General features: G+C 58.1%; 2 protein-coding genes across 4 annotated transcripts; one reads left to right on the top strand and one right to left on the bottom strand.

Moving 5' to 3' along the window:
- Window positions 1-1,117: 1,117 nt before the first annotated feature.
- NUDT1 (nudix hydrolase 1) lies at window positions 1,118-10,496 on the bottom strand. Its single transcript, XM_042971499.1, has 4 exons — window positions 10,340-10,496; window positions 8,490-8,657; window positions 2,037-2,182; window positions 1,118-1,801 (listed from the first exon to the last, which is right to left on the bottom strand). Exons 2-4 carry the CDS (start codon window positions 8,639-8,641, stop codon window positions 1,629-1,631), a joined length of 471 nt encoding a protein of 156 aa, XP_042827433.1. The 5' UTR covers window positions 8,642-8,657; window positions 10,340-10,496; the 3' UTR covers window positions 1,118-1,628.
- MRM2 (mitochondrial rRNA methyltransferase 2) lies at window positions 10,415-16,497 on the top strand. Of its 3 annotated transcripts, none has more exons than XM_042971497.1 (3): window positions 10,415-10,508; window positions 12,217-12,506; window positions 15,374-16,497. In XM_042971497.1, the coding sequence occupies exons 1-3, from the start codon at window positions 10,501-10,503 to the stop codon at window positions 15,814-15,816; spliced, it is 741 nt and encodes a 246-aa protein (XP_042827431.1). In that variant the 5' UTR covers window positions 10,415-10,500; the 3' UTR covers window positions 15,817-16,497. The 3 variants fall into 3 exon arrangements, with proteins under 3 accessions (XP_042827431.1, XP_042827430.1, XP_042827432.1); XM_042971496.1 differs by lacking the exon at window positions 10,415-10,508 and adding an exon at window positions 10,519-10,771; XM_042971498.1 differs by lacking the exon at window positions 10,415-10,508 and adding an exon at window positions 10,564-10,619.
- The last annotated feature ends 663 nt before the right edge of the window (window positions 16,498-17,160 follow it).

The raw sequence follows: 17,160 nt of genomic DNA, 5'->3' as shown, positions 1-17,160 counted from the left end.
GTGCGTTCTGCTCCCCTTTGGAGAAGCTGGTTTTTGGGCACTGAGTGGATCTGCGCTGCCCCACAGGGCTGCCCCACGGGCGCTGTGTACACTTGAGCCGTAGGGCTGACCTCCGAGCCTCCCCTTCCCTGTCGGCTGCTGCCCGCGCGCCACGGCCTGCCTGTGGGTGGTGAGGGACAGGCGACCACAGGACACTGGCGAGCTGGGAAGACACCCAGAGCAGACCCCACCACGCACGCAGTGGGGGCTGGGGGCTCATGGTGGGCGGCAGCACGGAAGGTAGGAGGGCCGGCGCGGAGAGGGTCTCCCAGGGCACGCGGAGGCCCGCCTCTCCCGGGTCACTGAGGAGAATTCCAGCACCAAAGACTTCACTTGTGCTTTTTCAAGAGGACTTTTCCCGAGACTCCGTGTTCCTGGCGGCCTCTCCGTGCGGTGGGAGGAGCCAGGAGTCCTCCTTGGCTGGAGTTTTCGAGGCTTACCCAGAGGGTGCTTTCTTGTGCATCCCCTCCCTCCCCAGCCCCTGCAAGGAGGCTGGCAGATGGGAGACACTTGCTGGGCTGTGTGCGTGGGGGTCACGTCCTTCCTGTGCTTGTCAGCTGGGGACAGCAGGGGCCACCTTTTGCCCCCCACAAAGCCTCCCTCTGGGCCCAGGGCCAGGGCCGCTCTGGGGAGGGCCAGGCTGCCAGCAGCTCTGGGTCAGGGAGCGCAGGGGCGTCCCAGCTTGCCTCCGTGGCCCTAGTCTCCAGGCTGGGACTGCGGGAGGGAGACCACAGCCTTGCCTTGTCTCCCACGGTCTGCGATGTCCCGGTGCCACGGGGACAGAGCCTGATCCCGACTCTGCAAGGCCGGAATGGAGCCCGGCCCCGGTGTGTGCCTTCGCCAGGTCCCTCCAGCCCGGGCCCAGCTTGCTCGCGGCGTCAGATCCGGGCACGTGCGGGACTCTGCACAGGTTGAGGTCGGCTGGTTTTGTCGGCATTCGAGACCCTTCTCTTCGTGATGCAGTTCTGTGTATGGAGCACTTTACAAGGCTGTAGGCATCAATTACTACGCCAATAAACTGGAATCGTTCATACACGGTTTGCATTCTGAGAGCTTTATCAATAAACACACGAACAACTGTGATCAAACCCATTTATAAAACTTGGGTGAGGTGGGTTCTCCGTATAAGTGAGTGCTGCCTCCCTCCTTCCTGGTGGTCAGAAGTCTGGACAGGAACAGCCTGTCCCTTGGGGTGAGGGAGGTGACGGCTTCTGATGCATCAGACCGGGGTTTTAGGCCTGGGCCTCGCCTGTTCGGTTTGCCCTTGAAGGAGGGGCGGGGGGCAAGGACGCCACACCCTCTAACCCACTCTATGGTCCTGACAAGACCGCGGCGCCCGGCCCGCCCTCCGGGCCCAGTGTGCGGGCCATAGGCAGCCGGCCAGCAGGCAGCTTCCTGAGGACGGGCCTGGGCTGGTGTGCGCCGGCCCCGCGAAGAATGTGAAAAGGTAAGAGAGTTTTCTTCTCTCCGCCTCACCCCACCCGGAAACCCCCACCCCGCCTCGGGGCTCCGAGAGCAGGTGAACAGATGGACGGCACTGCGGGCTCGCAGCAGATTCGGCGGCCTGCGGGGCCAGCGTGGTTCTGCGTCTACACCTCGTCCACCTCGTGGAGCGTGTAGTCCAGGATGGTGTTGGGGCCCTGGAACTTGAAATACCCGTGGAATTTCTTGTTCTGAAGCAGGAGGGGAAACCAGTAGCTGTCATCGGGCCACATGTCACCGAAGGGGATCCGGTCCAGCTGGAACCACCGGGGCCGCATTTCTGTGGTGGTGCAAAGGGGGACACGGTGTTCAGCCGGGGGCTAAACTGACTTTTGGTGAGAAACTGCCAGGCGGTGTCGTGTGAGGAGCTCGACAGGCTCCTAGTTCAACCCTCGGGCCGTGTCCCGGTGTCACTCCGCGCAAGAGGGAGGAGGAACGAGGCTGACGCGAGGGGCTGGCGCAGCGCCTGCCCCGGGAGACGGAGGGAAGGGAGAAGGGGAGGCCCGGAGACTCACCGTCGCTCTCTGCGGGCGTCCCCCGGACACTGTCTGTGCGGAAGATGTGCACGTCCATCAGTTCCGGCTCGCCCACGAACTCGAACACGATCCGGCCCACCTTGTGGAGTGTGTCCGCGGTCAGACCGCACTCCTCCCGCAGCTCCCTGCGGGCAAAGCGGGCGACGGTCACAGCAAGGCGCCGGGCAGGGGCACGCCCGCCTGTGGGCCAAGGGAGCCATAGTCGCAGGCACCCGGGCCCGCGTGAGCAGAAACTTGGTTATCTGGGGGCCTGTTCAGCGAAGCTGATTCTGTTCAGTCTGGTTCAGGGCGCACAGGCCGACCGGTGAGACACCCTGCGAGCCACGGCGCAGCCCAGGCCCGGCCGAGCTCACCTGTTCGGGGGTCGCGGGCGAGCTGGGAACCTCCCACCCGGTCCTTCAGCTCCAGCTCTCTCCGGGGGGGGGGCAGCAGCCACGTGAGTACCGCTTTGTGGGCCGTGGGAACCCGGGCCCTGAACCGGGAGCCGACCGCTGTACACGGCCTCCTTCGCGAGGGCCTGCCTCGAACGTCTGTTCCACCGAGGAGACGCCCCCAACCCTCCGGCCAGCTTCCCTGCAGCCGCCCGGGGGTGGGGGGGGAGGTGGGGGGAACAGGAGCCTGGGGCCCGTCTGGCTGCGTCGTCTCCTCCTGCCCCCCCCCCCCCCCCGAGCACTGTGCCCGGCCACCAGCAGAACCCGACGCCGCTTCTGTTTCAAAGTATTCACTGCTCAAGTGTCACGTTCGCCGCGGACGACCTGGCAGACCCTGGGCGGACGCGTCAGCAGAGAGAACCCTCACTGCCGCCTCGGTGCGTTTCTCCCGGGCCTTCTCCTTCACACACCGGTTTACACCACTGCAGACGCGTCACGCGCTCGGACACGCGCTTCCCACGCAAGGCCGGCGTGGCGCCCCGCCCCTCGAGGAGTTCCAGCAGTTTCCCACCCGGTGTGGGTGGCGGAGTAGGAACTGCTGTCCGTGCGTCCCGCGCGAGACCCCGCGGTGGGCGTCTCCGCGTGTGCGCCCCATACCTCTCCGGTCTGGCCCTGGCCAACGGCTCCGCCCCCCCCCCCCCCCCCCCCCATTCTGGTTCCCTCGGCGTCCTCTGGAAGCACTGTGCGCCGGACCCCGGGGAACCCCTGGCTGCTCGCTGCAGCGGCCAGGGAACTCGGTCTTTTGCTCCCTTAGAGCCTGGCTTCCCTACTGCTCTGGATGTATTCGTTTCCGTAAGCGTTCCGTTACAGAACGCCTGACCGTTTACAGTTGTAAGTAGGGACAGGTTTTTTTTGGCTTTGCGCTCCAAGTTGTGTTAGGAACATAATACGTAAGTACCTCCCGTGCCTGTATGAAGCCAGGGAAATCACTTTGCTCGTTAAACACACACACACGCTGGGTCCAAACGGTCTGATGTGAGCAGACGCCTTCCTCAGCGGGAAGTCCACCCTCAGCTCCCGGTAAGGTCTGCAGGGGAATCGCCCATTTGCTGCCGCTGTAGACGAGGCCGACTGAGGCTCTGAAAGCTGGAATTTGTTCAGGGACGTGCTTAAAATTAGACTTGACCTAAAAAAATGAATGTCTTCACTTGGGGGGTGCAGGTGGCTCCCCAGCCAAAGGCTCTGGCATCCGCCGGGCCTCCCCCACTGCCCTGGCAGCAGGCCGGTGGGTCAGGGTTTTAAAAACTTCACCTGGTGGTTGATGTTCTGACTAGTTTTGGTTTGTCTTCCCTGAATACACAGCAGTGCACGAAGTATCGATAACTTCATTTCACGGGCTGGGGTAATTAGCGGGGACGACAGCCTCGGTTTTGCTAAAGTGTCGGATCGTGCGTGTGACACTCAGGTCCCCAGATGGCAGAGAGCAGGATGAGGAATGCGTTACACAAGACAGCAGCGGCCGAGCGTCTGGGTGGGCGCGGGGGCCCCGCGGTCCTGGGGCTCTGCTTTGGCCGCTGCTGTTCTGGGTCGCTCTGAACACCGTGCCCTGGGGCCTTGCTGGGGTCCAGAGATGGGACGCTGCACCCGCCTACGGCCCAAACCTGACTCTGAGGGCCCCCAGACCCCCAGGTGCCCTTCGTGCGGCACTGGGGACAGCGCGACAGGAAACGGAGGTCAGGCCATCTCATATCTGCCCTGCGATTACGACAGGGGACTGCAGCACAGTGGAAAACGTGGTCTCTTCAGTAATGCTGTGTCAACTGGATGTCTTGACGGATGAGTCTCGACCCTCTGCCCTACATCTTACCCCAAACTCCATTCCAGATGAAGATCTAACACTCCTGAACGTTCCAGAAGAAAAACTTAGGAGAAGGTCTCCAGCCTGGGATAGGCAAAGATCGCACTAAAATGAAACTTCTACTCATAGAAACGTCATCACGAATGAAAAGACAAGCCCCAGGGAGGACACTAGCAGACTGGGTGTGGCCGAGGGGGACCCGCGAACTTCAGGACACTGCAGCCCACTGGGTCTGAGGACCAAACAGCAAAGAGAACAAAGATGGGACAACACAGAACAGAATGTCGGGTGTGGGACAGCCAGGAAAGGTGTGGCCCACGTGCGACGGGAACACCGGCAGGAGAACAGCAGTGACTCCGGTAGTCACTGGGAATTTCCGCAAACTGATGTCAGACGCCGAACCACAGATCCCGGGAGCTCCGAGGACTCTAAGCGAGACAGACACCAGAAAACTACCTGCAGGCACGTTTCCTTCAGAGTGTAATAAATCAAAGAAAAGGAAAAGATCTTAAAGCCAGAGGACAAAATCACTTGGCCACAGAGAAACCAGGATGAGAGTCAAATCTGACTCCCCAGAAACCGAGCGAGCAGAGAGGGAGGGAGCGAAATACTTAGTATTGACAGAAAACACACCAACCTAGGATTCTGTGCTTTACTTCCCATCAAGAGGAAGGGGAAATAAAGACTTTCTCAAACAATAATTGAGGGGCCCCATTACCAGCCTCCTAACAAACACGAAAGCGAGGTCTTTGGAGAAAAGGGCAATGGCGGAACCTTGGATCTGCACGAAGAAAGCGAGAGGACTGAAGGAGTGAGCCAAGGCAAGATAAAACCATTCTGGTTTTTATTCTCGATCGAGTGGGTAGGGGTTTGTTTGAGGTTATTGGCGACGACGTGTCCGCGTTGGTGTGCCCCATGTGTGCGTGCACATGTGTAAGGTGAACAGTGAGCACCCAGGGTTGGGTGTTGGAATCAGGATTGTTGTCAAGAGGCCCGCAGACCACCCATGGGGCGGGGGGCAGTGTTATTTGAAAGTGCACTTGGATCGTGTGCAAATGCGTATTGCAAACTTTGAGGTGTGAACTAAACATTAAAGAAGTATAGCTGACCTTCTAAAAAGGGGAGAAAGTGGAATCCTTTAAGTGCCCAATTAAAACCGCAGAATGGAGAAAAGGGGTGGAAGACAAAGCCAGGAACAGAGGACAAGGGTGACAAACAGAAAACTACCGAGTCTGGTGGATATTAACCCATCTGTGTACCAGCCACCGCTTGGAACGTCAGCGGTCCACGGGCTCCGGCGAAAGATCGTCAGAGTGGATCTGAAGACAAGACCAGCCGGTGCTGTCCGCACGGAGCCCACGTTGCACAGAAAGATTAAAAGCACAAAGTATACAATGATAAAGATGAAAAAACGCAGATTGAAAGTAAACGCAGAGAAACACACCAGGCTAACACTAGTCAAAGGAAGAAAGGAGTATCTGTACGGGTTTTAGAGCTGACTTCAAAGCAGCAAGTGTCGGCAGGAATAAAGGGGATTCCGTCCTGCGGGAGGGACCACTTCTCCTCGATAGGATGCTTAATACGTATGCACCTGATGAGAGTCAAGCTACGGGAGGCAAAAATGAATGGAACCGCACGGAGAAGTGGATGAATCCACCGTCCTGGCTGGACACTTCAAGCAGAAAATCAATAAAGACGTCAAATGTATAAGGAACTGCAAATCTCGAAGACAGGCAGCCCCGTTTAAAAACAAGGGCAAAAGACCTGAGTGGGGGGCAGACGCCAGAGGGCGCACCCGTGTGGCCGCGCTTACGTGATGCTTTAGAACAGGCGGAGCCCTCAGCCGTGAGGAGGCCAGCGTGCAGGCGGCCCTTTCCATGTCTTGGGCCACGTGCTGGCCACACGATGGGCCCATCCCTTAAACGTCCCCTGGTGAAGACGGGTGCACGTGGACTTCGGGACAAGTGTGTGCGACGTCTCCGGTCCTGGGCTCACGGAGACTTTGTGGGGGGTCAGCCAGGTGAGGAGCCAGGAAGAGTGGGGTGGGCGACAGCTGGGAGGGTGAGGGGCAGCGGCTGGAGCGGCGTGAAGCTGGGCCACGAGGGGGCTCCACGGGTGAAACCGGAGGTTCGGTTTAACAGCACTGGGTGCTATTACAGGGACTTCACGGGGCGCCTGGGAGGCTCAGTTGGTGGCTTTCGGCTCAGGTCACGATCTCACGGTTGTGGGTTCGAGCCCCGAGTCTGGCTCCGTGTGGAGTGTGGAGCCTGCTTGGGATTCTCTCTCTCCCTGTGCCCTTCCCCCGCTTGCGCTCTCTCTAAAGTTAAGTAAAAGGAAACAAACAAATAAAGGGACTTCACACATGAACGAGAGAGACCCTGACCCGGTTTCGGGAAGGTTGCCCGGGGGCTGAGTGGAGAATGGACCCAGGGGAGCGAGGGCAGAGCAGGGAGGCCAGGTAGGAGGCAGAGCACCTGTCCAGGTGGGGAGGGGTGGTCTGGACGCGGCGGCAGAGGGAGGCAGACCCAGATGGGTGCTAGTTGTATCTGGGGGGTAGAGGCCACATGCTTCCCATCCTGAGGAAGCTCGTTTCCTGCCCGACCTCAAGCCTGCTCTGTGGGAAGGCAGCCGTCACACTCAGTACTGAGGCTCTGGGGTGACTGCTGGTTTCTCACGGGTGTGTCTCATTCAGGAAATGCTAACAGCGAGAGGACAAGAAGGAAAGGTCCTAAGAAATCGGGGGGCCTGGAGGCTCCTGACCACCAGGACGGCAGGGGGCTGAAGGGAAGCCCCCCGCGGTCCCCGCCACACGCCTCTGCACAGCCCCGCCCTCTGGCCCTCGGTGCTTCTTCGGATGCCTCGTTCCTGCCTTCCACCTGCTCGGACCAGACCGGACACCAAGTCCTTTGGGAGTTCTCCTTTGTGCCCAGTCATCTGCCCTCACTCTTTATTCTGGATGCCCCGCACCGCTGGGTGCCCGCTAGACCTGCTCTCTGCACACGTCCCTGTGAGCCCGGCAGCCGGACTAGATCGGAGCCCCGCAGGGGGGGCGGTCGGGACCTGTTCCCTGTGTCCCGACACTGAGCTTGACTTAGGTGTGTGTGTGTGGGGGGGGGGGGCGCTGGCTTCCACCTGTTTCTGTCCACGTTCCACGGGTAGCGAGGCTCAGGGGACCCGAGTCTCAGCAGACCGGCCTGTGCCCCCGCCGTGTGCTCTCAGGGCAGCCTGGCCACGCTGCCTCGCGCTTGCCCAAACAAATGACCACAGGCGGCAGCACGCCGGGTCCCATGCCTAGGAGGGGGAGGTGCACGCCAAGGACATCACACCCGCGGCCGTTCAAACCCAGGACTTGGCCCAGTCGTGCACCATGAAGTCAACTTGGTGGACTGTGACCAGCAATTAAAAAAACCCGAAGGATAGGAACTATGTTAGCGGAACCACGTGAGCGCGTTCTTTTGTGTGTTAAGAGCATTGTTCTATCAGAACGTAAACATCTCTTATGTGGGTTGTGATGTTTAAAAAACTCCAAACTTGAGAACCATCGGGCTGTGGAGCCTGCAGCTGACTTCCTTTCCAGAAGCCTCATTAGTATGCATGTGGGGATCTGGTCTCTTCCCCGGGGAAAGCGGCCTTAATTAAGGTTGCTGACTTCCTTCAGAATGCCGTCAGTAGTAGCGAAGGTTTGCGGAGCGCTTTGTGATGTTTGCACACACACAGGCTCATTTGTTCCACACGTGAGGACAAGGGAGGGCAAGGGGACTGATGTCGGAGAGCTGTGTGATCTCAGACAAGCCGTCAACCGCTCTGGGCTCTGGTTCCTGCCCGCGTGAGGCAGGCTGTGCCGAGGACTAACGGAGACTGTGTGTGAAAAGGCTCAGACAGAAGAGCTGGTCATCAGCTCCCTGAACGCACGAGGAAAGCAAACGACTGACCAGCCAGAAGTCGCCGCGCCACGGCGGCTTCCCAAATGTGTCCTGAAAGCCACTCCCGCGCCCCCGGCAACAGCTCACGTGCCCTGGGCACTCCCCACTGGTCCAAATCCTGTGTGGTTACATCCTCAATCTCCACACTCCCGAGAGGCAGGAAGTGTCATCGTTATTCCCATTTTTGGGATGAAGAAACTGAGACCCAAGAGCTCCATAAGGAGCTGTAGGCTGTCACCCTTGGGAGCTGGTTCTGTGGTCAGGCCCACCCCTCCCTCACCTCTTGGCCCCGTCCTCGATGCTCTCTCCTCCTTGAACTTTGCCTCCGAAGCCATTCCACCGGCCGGCCCCGAAGCCTCGTTTCTTCATGCCCAGGAGAACTCGCGGAGGCTGCAGCACCAGCACCAATGTGTAGAGCCTGGAGGCGCCCATGGTCCCCCGGGGACCCCTTGAGGAAGGCAAGAAGGCTGGGTCAGCTTGACCCGGGTGCACGCGGAGTGTGGATGAGGCCAGGGGCCCGGTGAGATGGGAATGTGCCGTGGAAGGCAGGGGGGAATCTGCCTGGTGGTAACCTCCCAGCCCTGCCACGGGAGGCTCGCCTCATGCCAGATGGAAACCGAACAAGCGAGCTTCCAGAGTAGAAAGAGGCCTGGCCCTCCGAATCCAGTGGCACCCGTGTCCAGGCCTTGGGATTGCCAGGGCTGATGGAGCAGGTTAGGAAAGGGCCATGTCAACCCTTCCCCCTCCTCAGCACAGGGCTGTTTTTGCCCCCGTGTCCAGCCCGTGGGCAGTCCACCCTCTGTGGCCCCAACACAACCAGGCGGGTTAGCCGATGGTTCTCGGGTCAGGCTTTTGGCCTTGGCCTTTTCATCAGTGGGGCCTTCTTCTGGCCTGCCGGGATATGCCTTCCACACTTCACCGCAGAGCTATAGAGTCCCGAGGAGCTCCTGGCTCCTGGCAGAGAGCCCGCCCAGCGAGGGCTGCCTGGTCCTCCCTCCTGCGACAGTTCATAATCCGCTCACAACTGTTGCTGCTCTGGGCTCTGGCACTGGAGCCACAAGGGCCCCTCCCGCTTGAACGGGTGTGCGTGGTCCAGAGGAAAACTCCAAGGGTGATGCCTGGGTTGCTGCTGGACACATGGGGGAGGACCAGGACCCTCTGTGCATCCATCCCTGTCCCAGCCTGGGGCCACCGTTCACAAGTCTCTTACCCTGGGGACCACACCGGATGAGAAGCAGGATCCAGGAGCAGGGATCCTCGTGGGAAGCCACAATGTCTGAGAAAAGGGAGCTACAGCTGGGTCCTGGTTTTGGGGGTAGGTCTGGCCAAAGTGGGTCTCTGTGGCCGAGCCTACCTGTCTGCCTGTGTCCTCTGTCGTGATGCTGACTGGTTCATGCCCAGAGCCCTGGCTTCCTGAGTGACTTGTGGTGGTGAGGAAGATACCAGGAGTGTCAGCTATCACTTATTAAGCACTGGCTGTATACCTCTTTTAAAAAGTCATTCTATTTAGTAGACCCAAGAACTTTGTGAGCTAAGACTTGCTTTCTCCCATTTTCAGATCAAGAAACTGCAGCTCGAAGAGGCTCAGTCTGACCCAACGTCAAACTTGGGGAAGACCCCAACCTGGGTCTAACGGGCTTTTGAAGTTCAGTTGTCCCCTGGGTCCTGGAGCAAGCGGCTTGGGACCACAATTAGAGGGTCCTCAGAGGGCCCCTCCGAACGTCAGCGGCTGGGAGGCTGCAAAAGGCCCGGGCATGTGGTCTCCGAGTCAAGTGGTCGGTACACCGAGGTCCCTCACCAGGGTTTTGAAAGATCGGATCCACAGAACACCAGGCTCAGGCCCTGGTCCCGGATCCCTCTCCTCCGACCTCTGCTCACCTGGCCCCCCACCCCCTGGTCCCGCACCCCTCTCCCCGCTCCCTGGGGGGGGGATCCACAGAACACCAGGCTCAGGCCCTGGTCCCGGATCCCTCTCCTCCGACCTCTGCTCACCTGGCCCCCCCACCCCCTGGTCCCGCACCCCTCTCCCCCCTCCCCGGCCCCCCCCCAACCCCGTCCCTGGTCCCCCCCTCCCCCCGCTCGCAGGACCCGGCCTCCGCTCCCCGGCCCCCTCCCCTCTCCCCTGCTCACCTGACCCGGGTTCCGTTCCCGGGCTCCCCGGTTCCTGTCCTCAGACCCGGGATCGCGCGCGCTTTCTGAACAAGGGAGCCGCGGAAGCCGGGGGGGCGTGGCCTCGGGCCGGAAGCGAGGCCGGCACTTCCGGCGCGGGGGACAGGAGCGGATCGACGCCCATGGCTCGGTGAGTGGGGCTGTGAGCTAGGTGCCGGGCGAGGTCGTGCGCTCAGTCGGCGTTTATGGGGGCGCCTGCTGCATGCGTGCGGGCGGAGGAGGGGCCGGGGGCGCGTCCCAGGTTCGTCCGCGGGGAAGGGGCGCAGAGACGCGGTCATTCCCGGCGAAACGGCTAGGGGAGGACTTCCGGCCCGAAGTCAGTAGCCCGGACGGCTTCCGAGGAGCGGCGGGCGGGCAGAGAGCGTGGAGGGCTACGGAGAGCGTAGGGCGCAGGTGAAGGGGTGCTGCAGCTGGAGGGCGCAGGGGAGGGGCGCTGCGGGGGCAGGCCTGATGGCTGTGGCACTGGAGAGGCACCAATGGCCCGTGTGGCCGAACTCTAGGTGTGGGCCGGCGCTGGAGGACAGGGCCTGGGTGACCCCGTTTCCGGCCTTCCCCCAACCGGCCCCGTTGGTTCTGGTGCCCAGGATGGCTCTGTGCTCCTTCCGAGAGACCCCGGGGGGGCTTTGCGCAGGCAGCCATCACCGAGTTACTGTGTCCGGATCTTGACCGCACGCTTGGGTTGTTGAAGGGCCTTTGGCCGTGCGCCCTGGTGGTGAAGATGTCCGGGTCTTCCCTTGAGGAACACGGATGCAGAACTTACTTTGTAGGGTTGTTCTGAGAGTTGAGTGAGGGGGTTGCGGAGAGCTCCCGGCCCGCGGCAAACCGTTCAGACCCTGACTTTGCCAAAGAGACTTGGAACTCGTTCTTCAGGCCGAGTGCAGTTGTTAGGAGATGGGCCTGGCGGCCCTGTGTTGGCCGCTGTGCCGAGGCGCCGAGGAAGGTGGGGTCTGCCCCCGGGGCCCTCATCCCAGTCCCGCAGAGCCCGGGGACAAGTTGTCCCGGGTAAGAAAGAAGATTGCTTTGTCAACATCTTCAGGCCTGTTAAGCAGAACCGGAAAAGCTTTGGTTGACCTTTGCGTTTTCCTTCTGAAGAAAATTTTCCCGAGGGCCCCCCGCTTCTTCGCCAGGAGTTCGCCTGCCGTGTTCGTGCACTTGGGCCGCCGCAGGCCAGGCGTAGACCAACACAAACGCAGGCTGAGGCCGCAGACCCGGATCACGGTGCTGCGGGGCCCGCCCTTTCTCGTGGGGCCTCTCTCCTCGACCTGCACACGGCTGCCTTCTGCCCGTGGCCTCACGTGGTCTTTCCTGCGCACCTGTGTCCCAACTGTCTCTGATGAAGACGCCAGTCGGGTCGGGGCCCGCCTGTATAGCCTCATTTGTACTTACCTCTTTAAAGACCACTTCTGGGGGCGCCTGGGTGGCGCAGTCGGTTAAGCGTCCGACTTCAGCCAGGTCACGATCTCACGGTCCGTGAGTTCGAGCCCCGCGTCAGGCTCTGGGCTGATGGCTCAGAGCCTGGAGCCTGTTTCCGATTCTGTGTCTCCCTCTCTCTCTGTCCCTCCCCCATTCATGCTCTGTCTCTCTCTGTCCCAAAAATAAATGTTGAAAAAAAAAAAATTTTAAAGACCACTTCTGTTTTGAGGTTTCTGGGGTTAGCACTTCAACACACCCATTTGGGGAGGGACTCAGTGCAGGCCATCACACCCGCTCTCTGGCCGCGTCGCCTTGTCAAGTTTCCTCCCCGTTTGGGCCTCCGGGCCCTTCTCTAAAAACACGTGGGTTGAACCAGGGACCCCGCCTGTGTGATGTCTACTTGTTTGCTCCCTTTTCTTTCTCAGGTCCTTGAAGCTGGTACGTGCGTCCCTTCAGCGGCAAAGGTTTCACACCTCTGGGAGCCACTCCAAGGGTCGGACCGCTGCTGAGCACCTGTGGCTGACACGTCATTTGAGGGACCCGTTTGTGAAGGCAGCGAAGGTGGAGAGTTACCGGTGCCGAAGTGCCTTCAAGCTTTTGGAGGTGAACGACAGGCACCAGATCCTGCGGCCCGGCCTCCGGGTCTTAGACTGTGGGGCGGCTCCCGGGGCGTGGAGCCAGGTGGCCGTGCGGAGGGTCAACGCCACGGGCGCAGGTAGGGCCCCTGGCCACCCCCGAGCGTGCGGGCGCGGGCCAGCTGCCCTCCACCAGGGGAGGTGGCCAAGCCGCTTTGTGACGACACGTTCTTCGGAGTGGCTGGTGTAGGGGCTGATGAGGAAAACGGGACGCTGACGTGTTGACAGCGGGAGACCGGGTGGAAAGCTACGACGGAGACTAAAAGCGCCTCACGTCACCACGTCCGTGTGTGCGTGAATGTGTCGGAGAGCCCCCTTCCCGAAGTTGTTTTTGCACACGTGACTACACGTGTATGTTTCCTTTTTCTTTTTTTTTAATGTTTTTTTAATATTTTTTTTTTTACATTTATTTATTTTTGAGAGACAGAGAGAGACAGCGTGAGCAGAGGAGGAGCTGAGAGAGAGGGAGACACAGAATCCGAAGCAGGCTCCAGGCTGTCAGCACAGAGCCTGATGTGGGGCTCAAACTCACGAGCCGCGAGATCATGACCCGAGCCGAAGTCGGACGCCTAACCGACTGAGCCACCCAGGCGCCCCATGTTTCCTTTTTCAAAAACGATAGTAAATCACATTCTTCTTACTGATTTGGAGCCTTAATGGAGGGCTTCTTCCCACCCCCCACTCACTGATCTATTGACATTTTCCCATGCCTGCACAGCTCAGTCAACCCCAGAGTTTTCCAGGTCCTGGTCTTTGAAGCCCTGGGTCTCCTGGAGGCCCGGCTGGGGGCTGCTCAAGGTTCTCCCCTCTGGCTCAACCTGAGGGACTCAGCTTTTACCTATTTTATATTTTAGGATTTTGTAAAAAAGAAAAAAAAAAGAAAATGTTTCTATGTTAATAAGGTTCCCCTGATCAGTCGGGAGAAACCGATACCCTCAGTGTGGAAAGCCCTGGCGTCCTTGTAAACGCTCGTGTAGACCTGTGCTGTTGAGCCAGCCTCCTGCTGGGCTCCGGTGTTGCCCTCGGGGCCCTTGTTAGCTGCACGAGCCGTGGTGAGCATCCCTACCCTTTGTGTTTCCTGTCATAAAGTCGGAACAGACCAGAATCGCTGGCATTACATGACATATGTGCCGGCTCACAGAAATCTCAGACACCTGGGGTGCGGACCTTGTGCCCATTTTCCTAGTGAAGAATGAGGTTCGGAGGGGTTTGGCGGGCTTCTGAATGCACGGGCTGGGAGTGCTGTTCCCTGGGTTCAGGACAAAGAACCAGCCCCGTTACTGGGTGTGGGATGCCGCCAGGGGCCCTAGAACAGGTTACAGTTTTTTTTTTAACTCAAATATCACCTAAGTGAAGGGATTTCTGTCCGAGACCTCTGTTCGTTTTCCTACCACTGAGCCTGCCCACAGACCTAACAACAGATTTTATTTTATTTTTATTTTTTATCTTACGTTTATTTATTTAGTTAGAGATAACTAAGATGTTGTGGTTCCTTGTAATGTATTTAAAAGTGCATCTTTTTTTTTTTTTATGTCAAATTTGTTGTCAAATTGGTTTCCATACAACACCCAGTGCTCATCCCAAAAGGTGCCCTCCTCAATACCCATCACCCACCCTCCCCGCCTTCCCACCCCCCATCTACCCTCAGTTTGTTCTCAGTTTTTAAGAGTTTCTTATGCTTTGGGTCTCCCCCTCTCTAACCTTTTTTTTTTTTTTTCCCCTTCCCCTCCCTCATGGACTTCTGTTAAGTTTCCCAGGATCCACATAAGAGTGAAAACATATGGTATCTGACTTTCTCTGTATGACTTATTTCACTTAGCATAACACTCTCCAGTTTTATCCACGTTGCTACAAAAGGCCATATTTCATTCTTTCTCATTGCCACTTAGTGTTCCATTGTGTATATAAACCACAATTTCTGTATCCATTCGTCACTAACAACGGATTTTAATGGCTCCTGTCCCTGTATAACTGCTCCTCAGGGGAAGGAGGAGCACGGCCAGGTTTGACTCCTAGGAAGCAGCGGCCGAAGCAAAGGCTGTGGGTAGAATGTCCGGTTTCTTTTCCTGCCAGAACGTGTACAGATGCACCCAAAGTATTTGCCTCTAGTGGCCCCTTCCCGAGGTTATGATGCTTGGGATGTTAATGAGAGTCAGGTACACGCCGTGAGGTGTGAGATGGCCTACTTTCCAGGGCTGAACATGAGAGTTTTCTCCTTTGAAAAATGCACTCTTCAAAATGGTTGGACTTCCAGTCCTTAGCTAGAAGTAAGACCCACGTTCCACCGCCGTGGGACAGCCTCTTTGCTAGGCAGTCTGCACTGGCAGATTGTGACGGCACCCTCCCCTCATGCCCGGGGGACTGGGGAGAAGGGCTCTCCTCAGCGTGGGGCGGGGACAGCAGTCGTGCTGGCCCGAGGCCCTGTTCCAGGTGAGACGATGGCCTCTACTGCCCAGCTGGTACCACTCACACCTGGTCGAGGGATCGGTTCCTGTACCTTGTCTTCCCCACTTCTCGGCTTGCTTCTAGTAGTTTCTGCATCACAAGAAATTGGATTACGCTAACGGAAGTGCTGAGTTAACCCGGAGGTGCTGTATGCACTCATGTGTCATTGGTTCAGTTTGTCAGAAAGCCCACTCGGAGATCCCCCTTTCACAGAGAGCTGGCCTCTGGAAGGGAGGTGAAGTCAGAGTTGGGGTCAGGTGCCTGCCCCGGGACAGGCACTTCTCTTCTCTGGGCCTCAGTTAGCTTCCTTGTGTGCAGAGTGGGGACTGTCACCCCTGCCATGTGTGTGTTTGGGATGGATACAAGTGGGGAAAAGGCCCGTGTCCACCTCTTGGCGTGTTCGCTCTTTACGTTGGTCCTGACTTTTTACTTTTATTTTTCTATTTGTATTTCTGAGGGAAGATTCAGGCTGTAAATAAATAACATACTCTGTCTCCCTTAGATCCCAGTGCTCCTGTGGGCTTTGTGCTTGGGGTAGACCTTCTCCACATATTCCCCCTGGAGGGGGCAACTTTTCTGTCCCCCGCTGACGTGACTGACCCCAGAACCATCCAGAGAGTCCGAGAGCTGCTTCCTGGCGGGAGAGCAGATGTCATTCTGAGTGACATGGCACCCAATGCCACAGGGATCCGGAGCCTGGATCACGACAGGCTCATTAGCCTGTGCTCGTCCCTTCTGGACGTGGCTCCAGATGTTCTGCACCCCGGCGGAACGTTCCTCTGCAAAACGTGGGCTGGAAGTCAAAGCCTTGGGTTACAGAAGAGACTGGCCGAGCAGTTCCAGAACACCAGGACTGTGAAGCCTAGAGCCAGCAGGAAGGAATCTTCAGAGGTGTACCTCTTGGCCACACAGTACCAAAGAGCGAAGGGGCCTGTGGAGGACTGAGGGCTGCCTCTGCCATATGTGGCCCTCGTTCACTGCAAGTGTGGTCTGAGCTCTTTCCTGGAGTGTGGCTGGAGGGGTCAAAGCTTGATCCGGGATGTGGCTGGCAGGACGAGGGTGGGACCTTTCTTTGAACCACAGTGTATTCACTGGTCACGATATATGATGAAAAATAGTCCCTAAGTGATCTTAGGTGCAGAGGAAGGATGAAAAGACAGTGGGAGGGAGAAACCTTGATGTAACACTGGACTCAACAGGCTGTTCGCTTGTAACAGAGTTTCCACCATTGCTCCCAGAAGGCACCACCCAGGCTGTGGTTATACAGTGTAGCGAATGCGAATGAAAATCTGAAATTTCGACCTGGGGGTTAATTTCCATCTCTCTGGTGAATGGTGTGGAAATTAATACTTTCAAGCAACCAGAACCGGGGGCAGTTAGGGAAGACATTTCATGTGAGTTTTGCACGGGGTGGTGTGCTTGTTTTCTTGCTGGAAATCCACCTTGCTGTGATACTCCCGGCCCCTAAGACTGGAATTGCCAAAGCAAGCAGCCACGTGGAGTGCTGTATTTCCTTTTATTCTCTTCCAGGAACTTGATGCAGCTTTATAAAACAATGTAGATTGTATTTATTTAGGGGATTTCCATGCTTTGAAGTTTGTTTCTATAAAAATTGTTTTTTTCAAAGCTGTTTGTCATTAAAAAAAAGGGGGGGGGGGCGCCTGGGTGGTTCAGTCGGTTAAAGCATCCAACTTCAGCTCAGGTCAGATCTCCCGGTTCTTAAGTTCCAGCCCCGGGTTGGGCTCTGTGCTGACAGCTCAGAGCCTGGATCCTGCTTGGGATTCTGTGTCTCCCTCTCTTTCTGCCCCTCCCCTCGCTCATGCTCTCTCTCTCTCTCTCAAAAATAAACATTTAAGAAAAAAAGCCATTTCCTGCAGGGGTGCTCATCCCTTAATAAGAGTGTATGGACTATAACCCTGATTAAATCCCGAGGGTGGAGCTGAGGGAGAGCCTGGGTAGATAGGGAACCCCACAATCTCCATCAGTCCCCCAGGGTGCAGTCCAGCGCTCTGAAGCGGGCTGCAGGCTTGGTTTAACCTTTTTTCATTTTACTTTTGGTTGTAGTCAATTAGGACGGGAAGATCCCTCCACTTCCTCAGGGCTCCTCCCCACCGCATTTCTTGCGCGGGGTGCTGATCCGGGGATGGGGCGGGACCGGGGAAGAGGTGCCGACCCTTGGAGCACTGGGCAGATCAGAGGTGGCGGAGGTGCAGACCCTAGGGGGCGTGGTGTAGACGCTGGGTACGATGCAGACCCTCCCGAGCGCGGTGCAGACCCTAGGGCGCTCGG

Source organism: Panthera tigris, chromosome E3 (genome assembly GCF_018350195.1).
Source record: "Panthera tigris isolate Pti1 chromosome E3, P.tigris_Pti1_mat1.1, whole genome shotgun sequence".
Lineage (NCBI taxonomy): Eukaryota > Metazoa > Chordata > Mammalia > Carnivora > Felidae > Panthera > Panthera tigris.
This window is presented reverse-complemented; position numbering and strand designations above follow the sequence as displayed.

Excerpts from the sequence above, each read along its gene's own strand:
- NUDT1 (XM_042971499.1), bottom strand. The coding sequence starts at position 8,641 with ATGGGCGCCTCCAGGCTCTACACATTGGTGCTGGTGCTGCAGCCTCCG. Across the intron at positions 2,183-8,489 it reads ATCGAGGACGGGGCCAAGAG|GGAGCTGCGGGAGGAGTGCG; the intron begins GTGAGGGAGGGG and ends CTTTGCCCGCAG. Across the intron at positions 1,802-2,036 it reads GACGCCCGCAGAGAGCGACG|AAATGCGGCCCCGGTGGTTC; the intron begins GTGAGTCTCCGG and ends GCACCACCACAG.
- MRM2 (XM_042971496.1), top strand. The coding sequence starts at position 10,581 with ATGCGTGCGGGCGGAGGAGGGGCCGGGGGCGCGTCCCAGGTTCGTCCG. Across the intron at positions 10,772-12,216 it reads ACGGAGAGCGTAGGGCGCAG|GTCCTTGAAGCTGGTACGTG; the intron begins GTGAAGGGGTGC and ends TTTCTTTCTCAG. Across the intron at positions 12,507-15,373 it reads GGTCAACGCCACGGGCGCAG|ATCCCAGTGCTCCTGTGGGC; the intron begins GTAGGGCCCCTG and ends TGTCTCCCTTAG.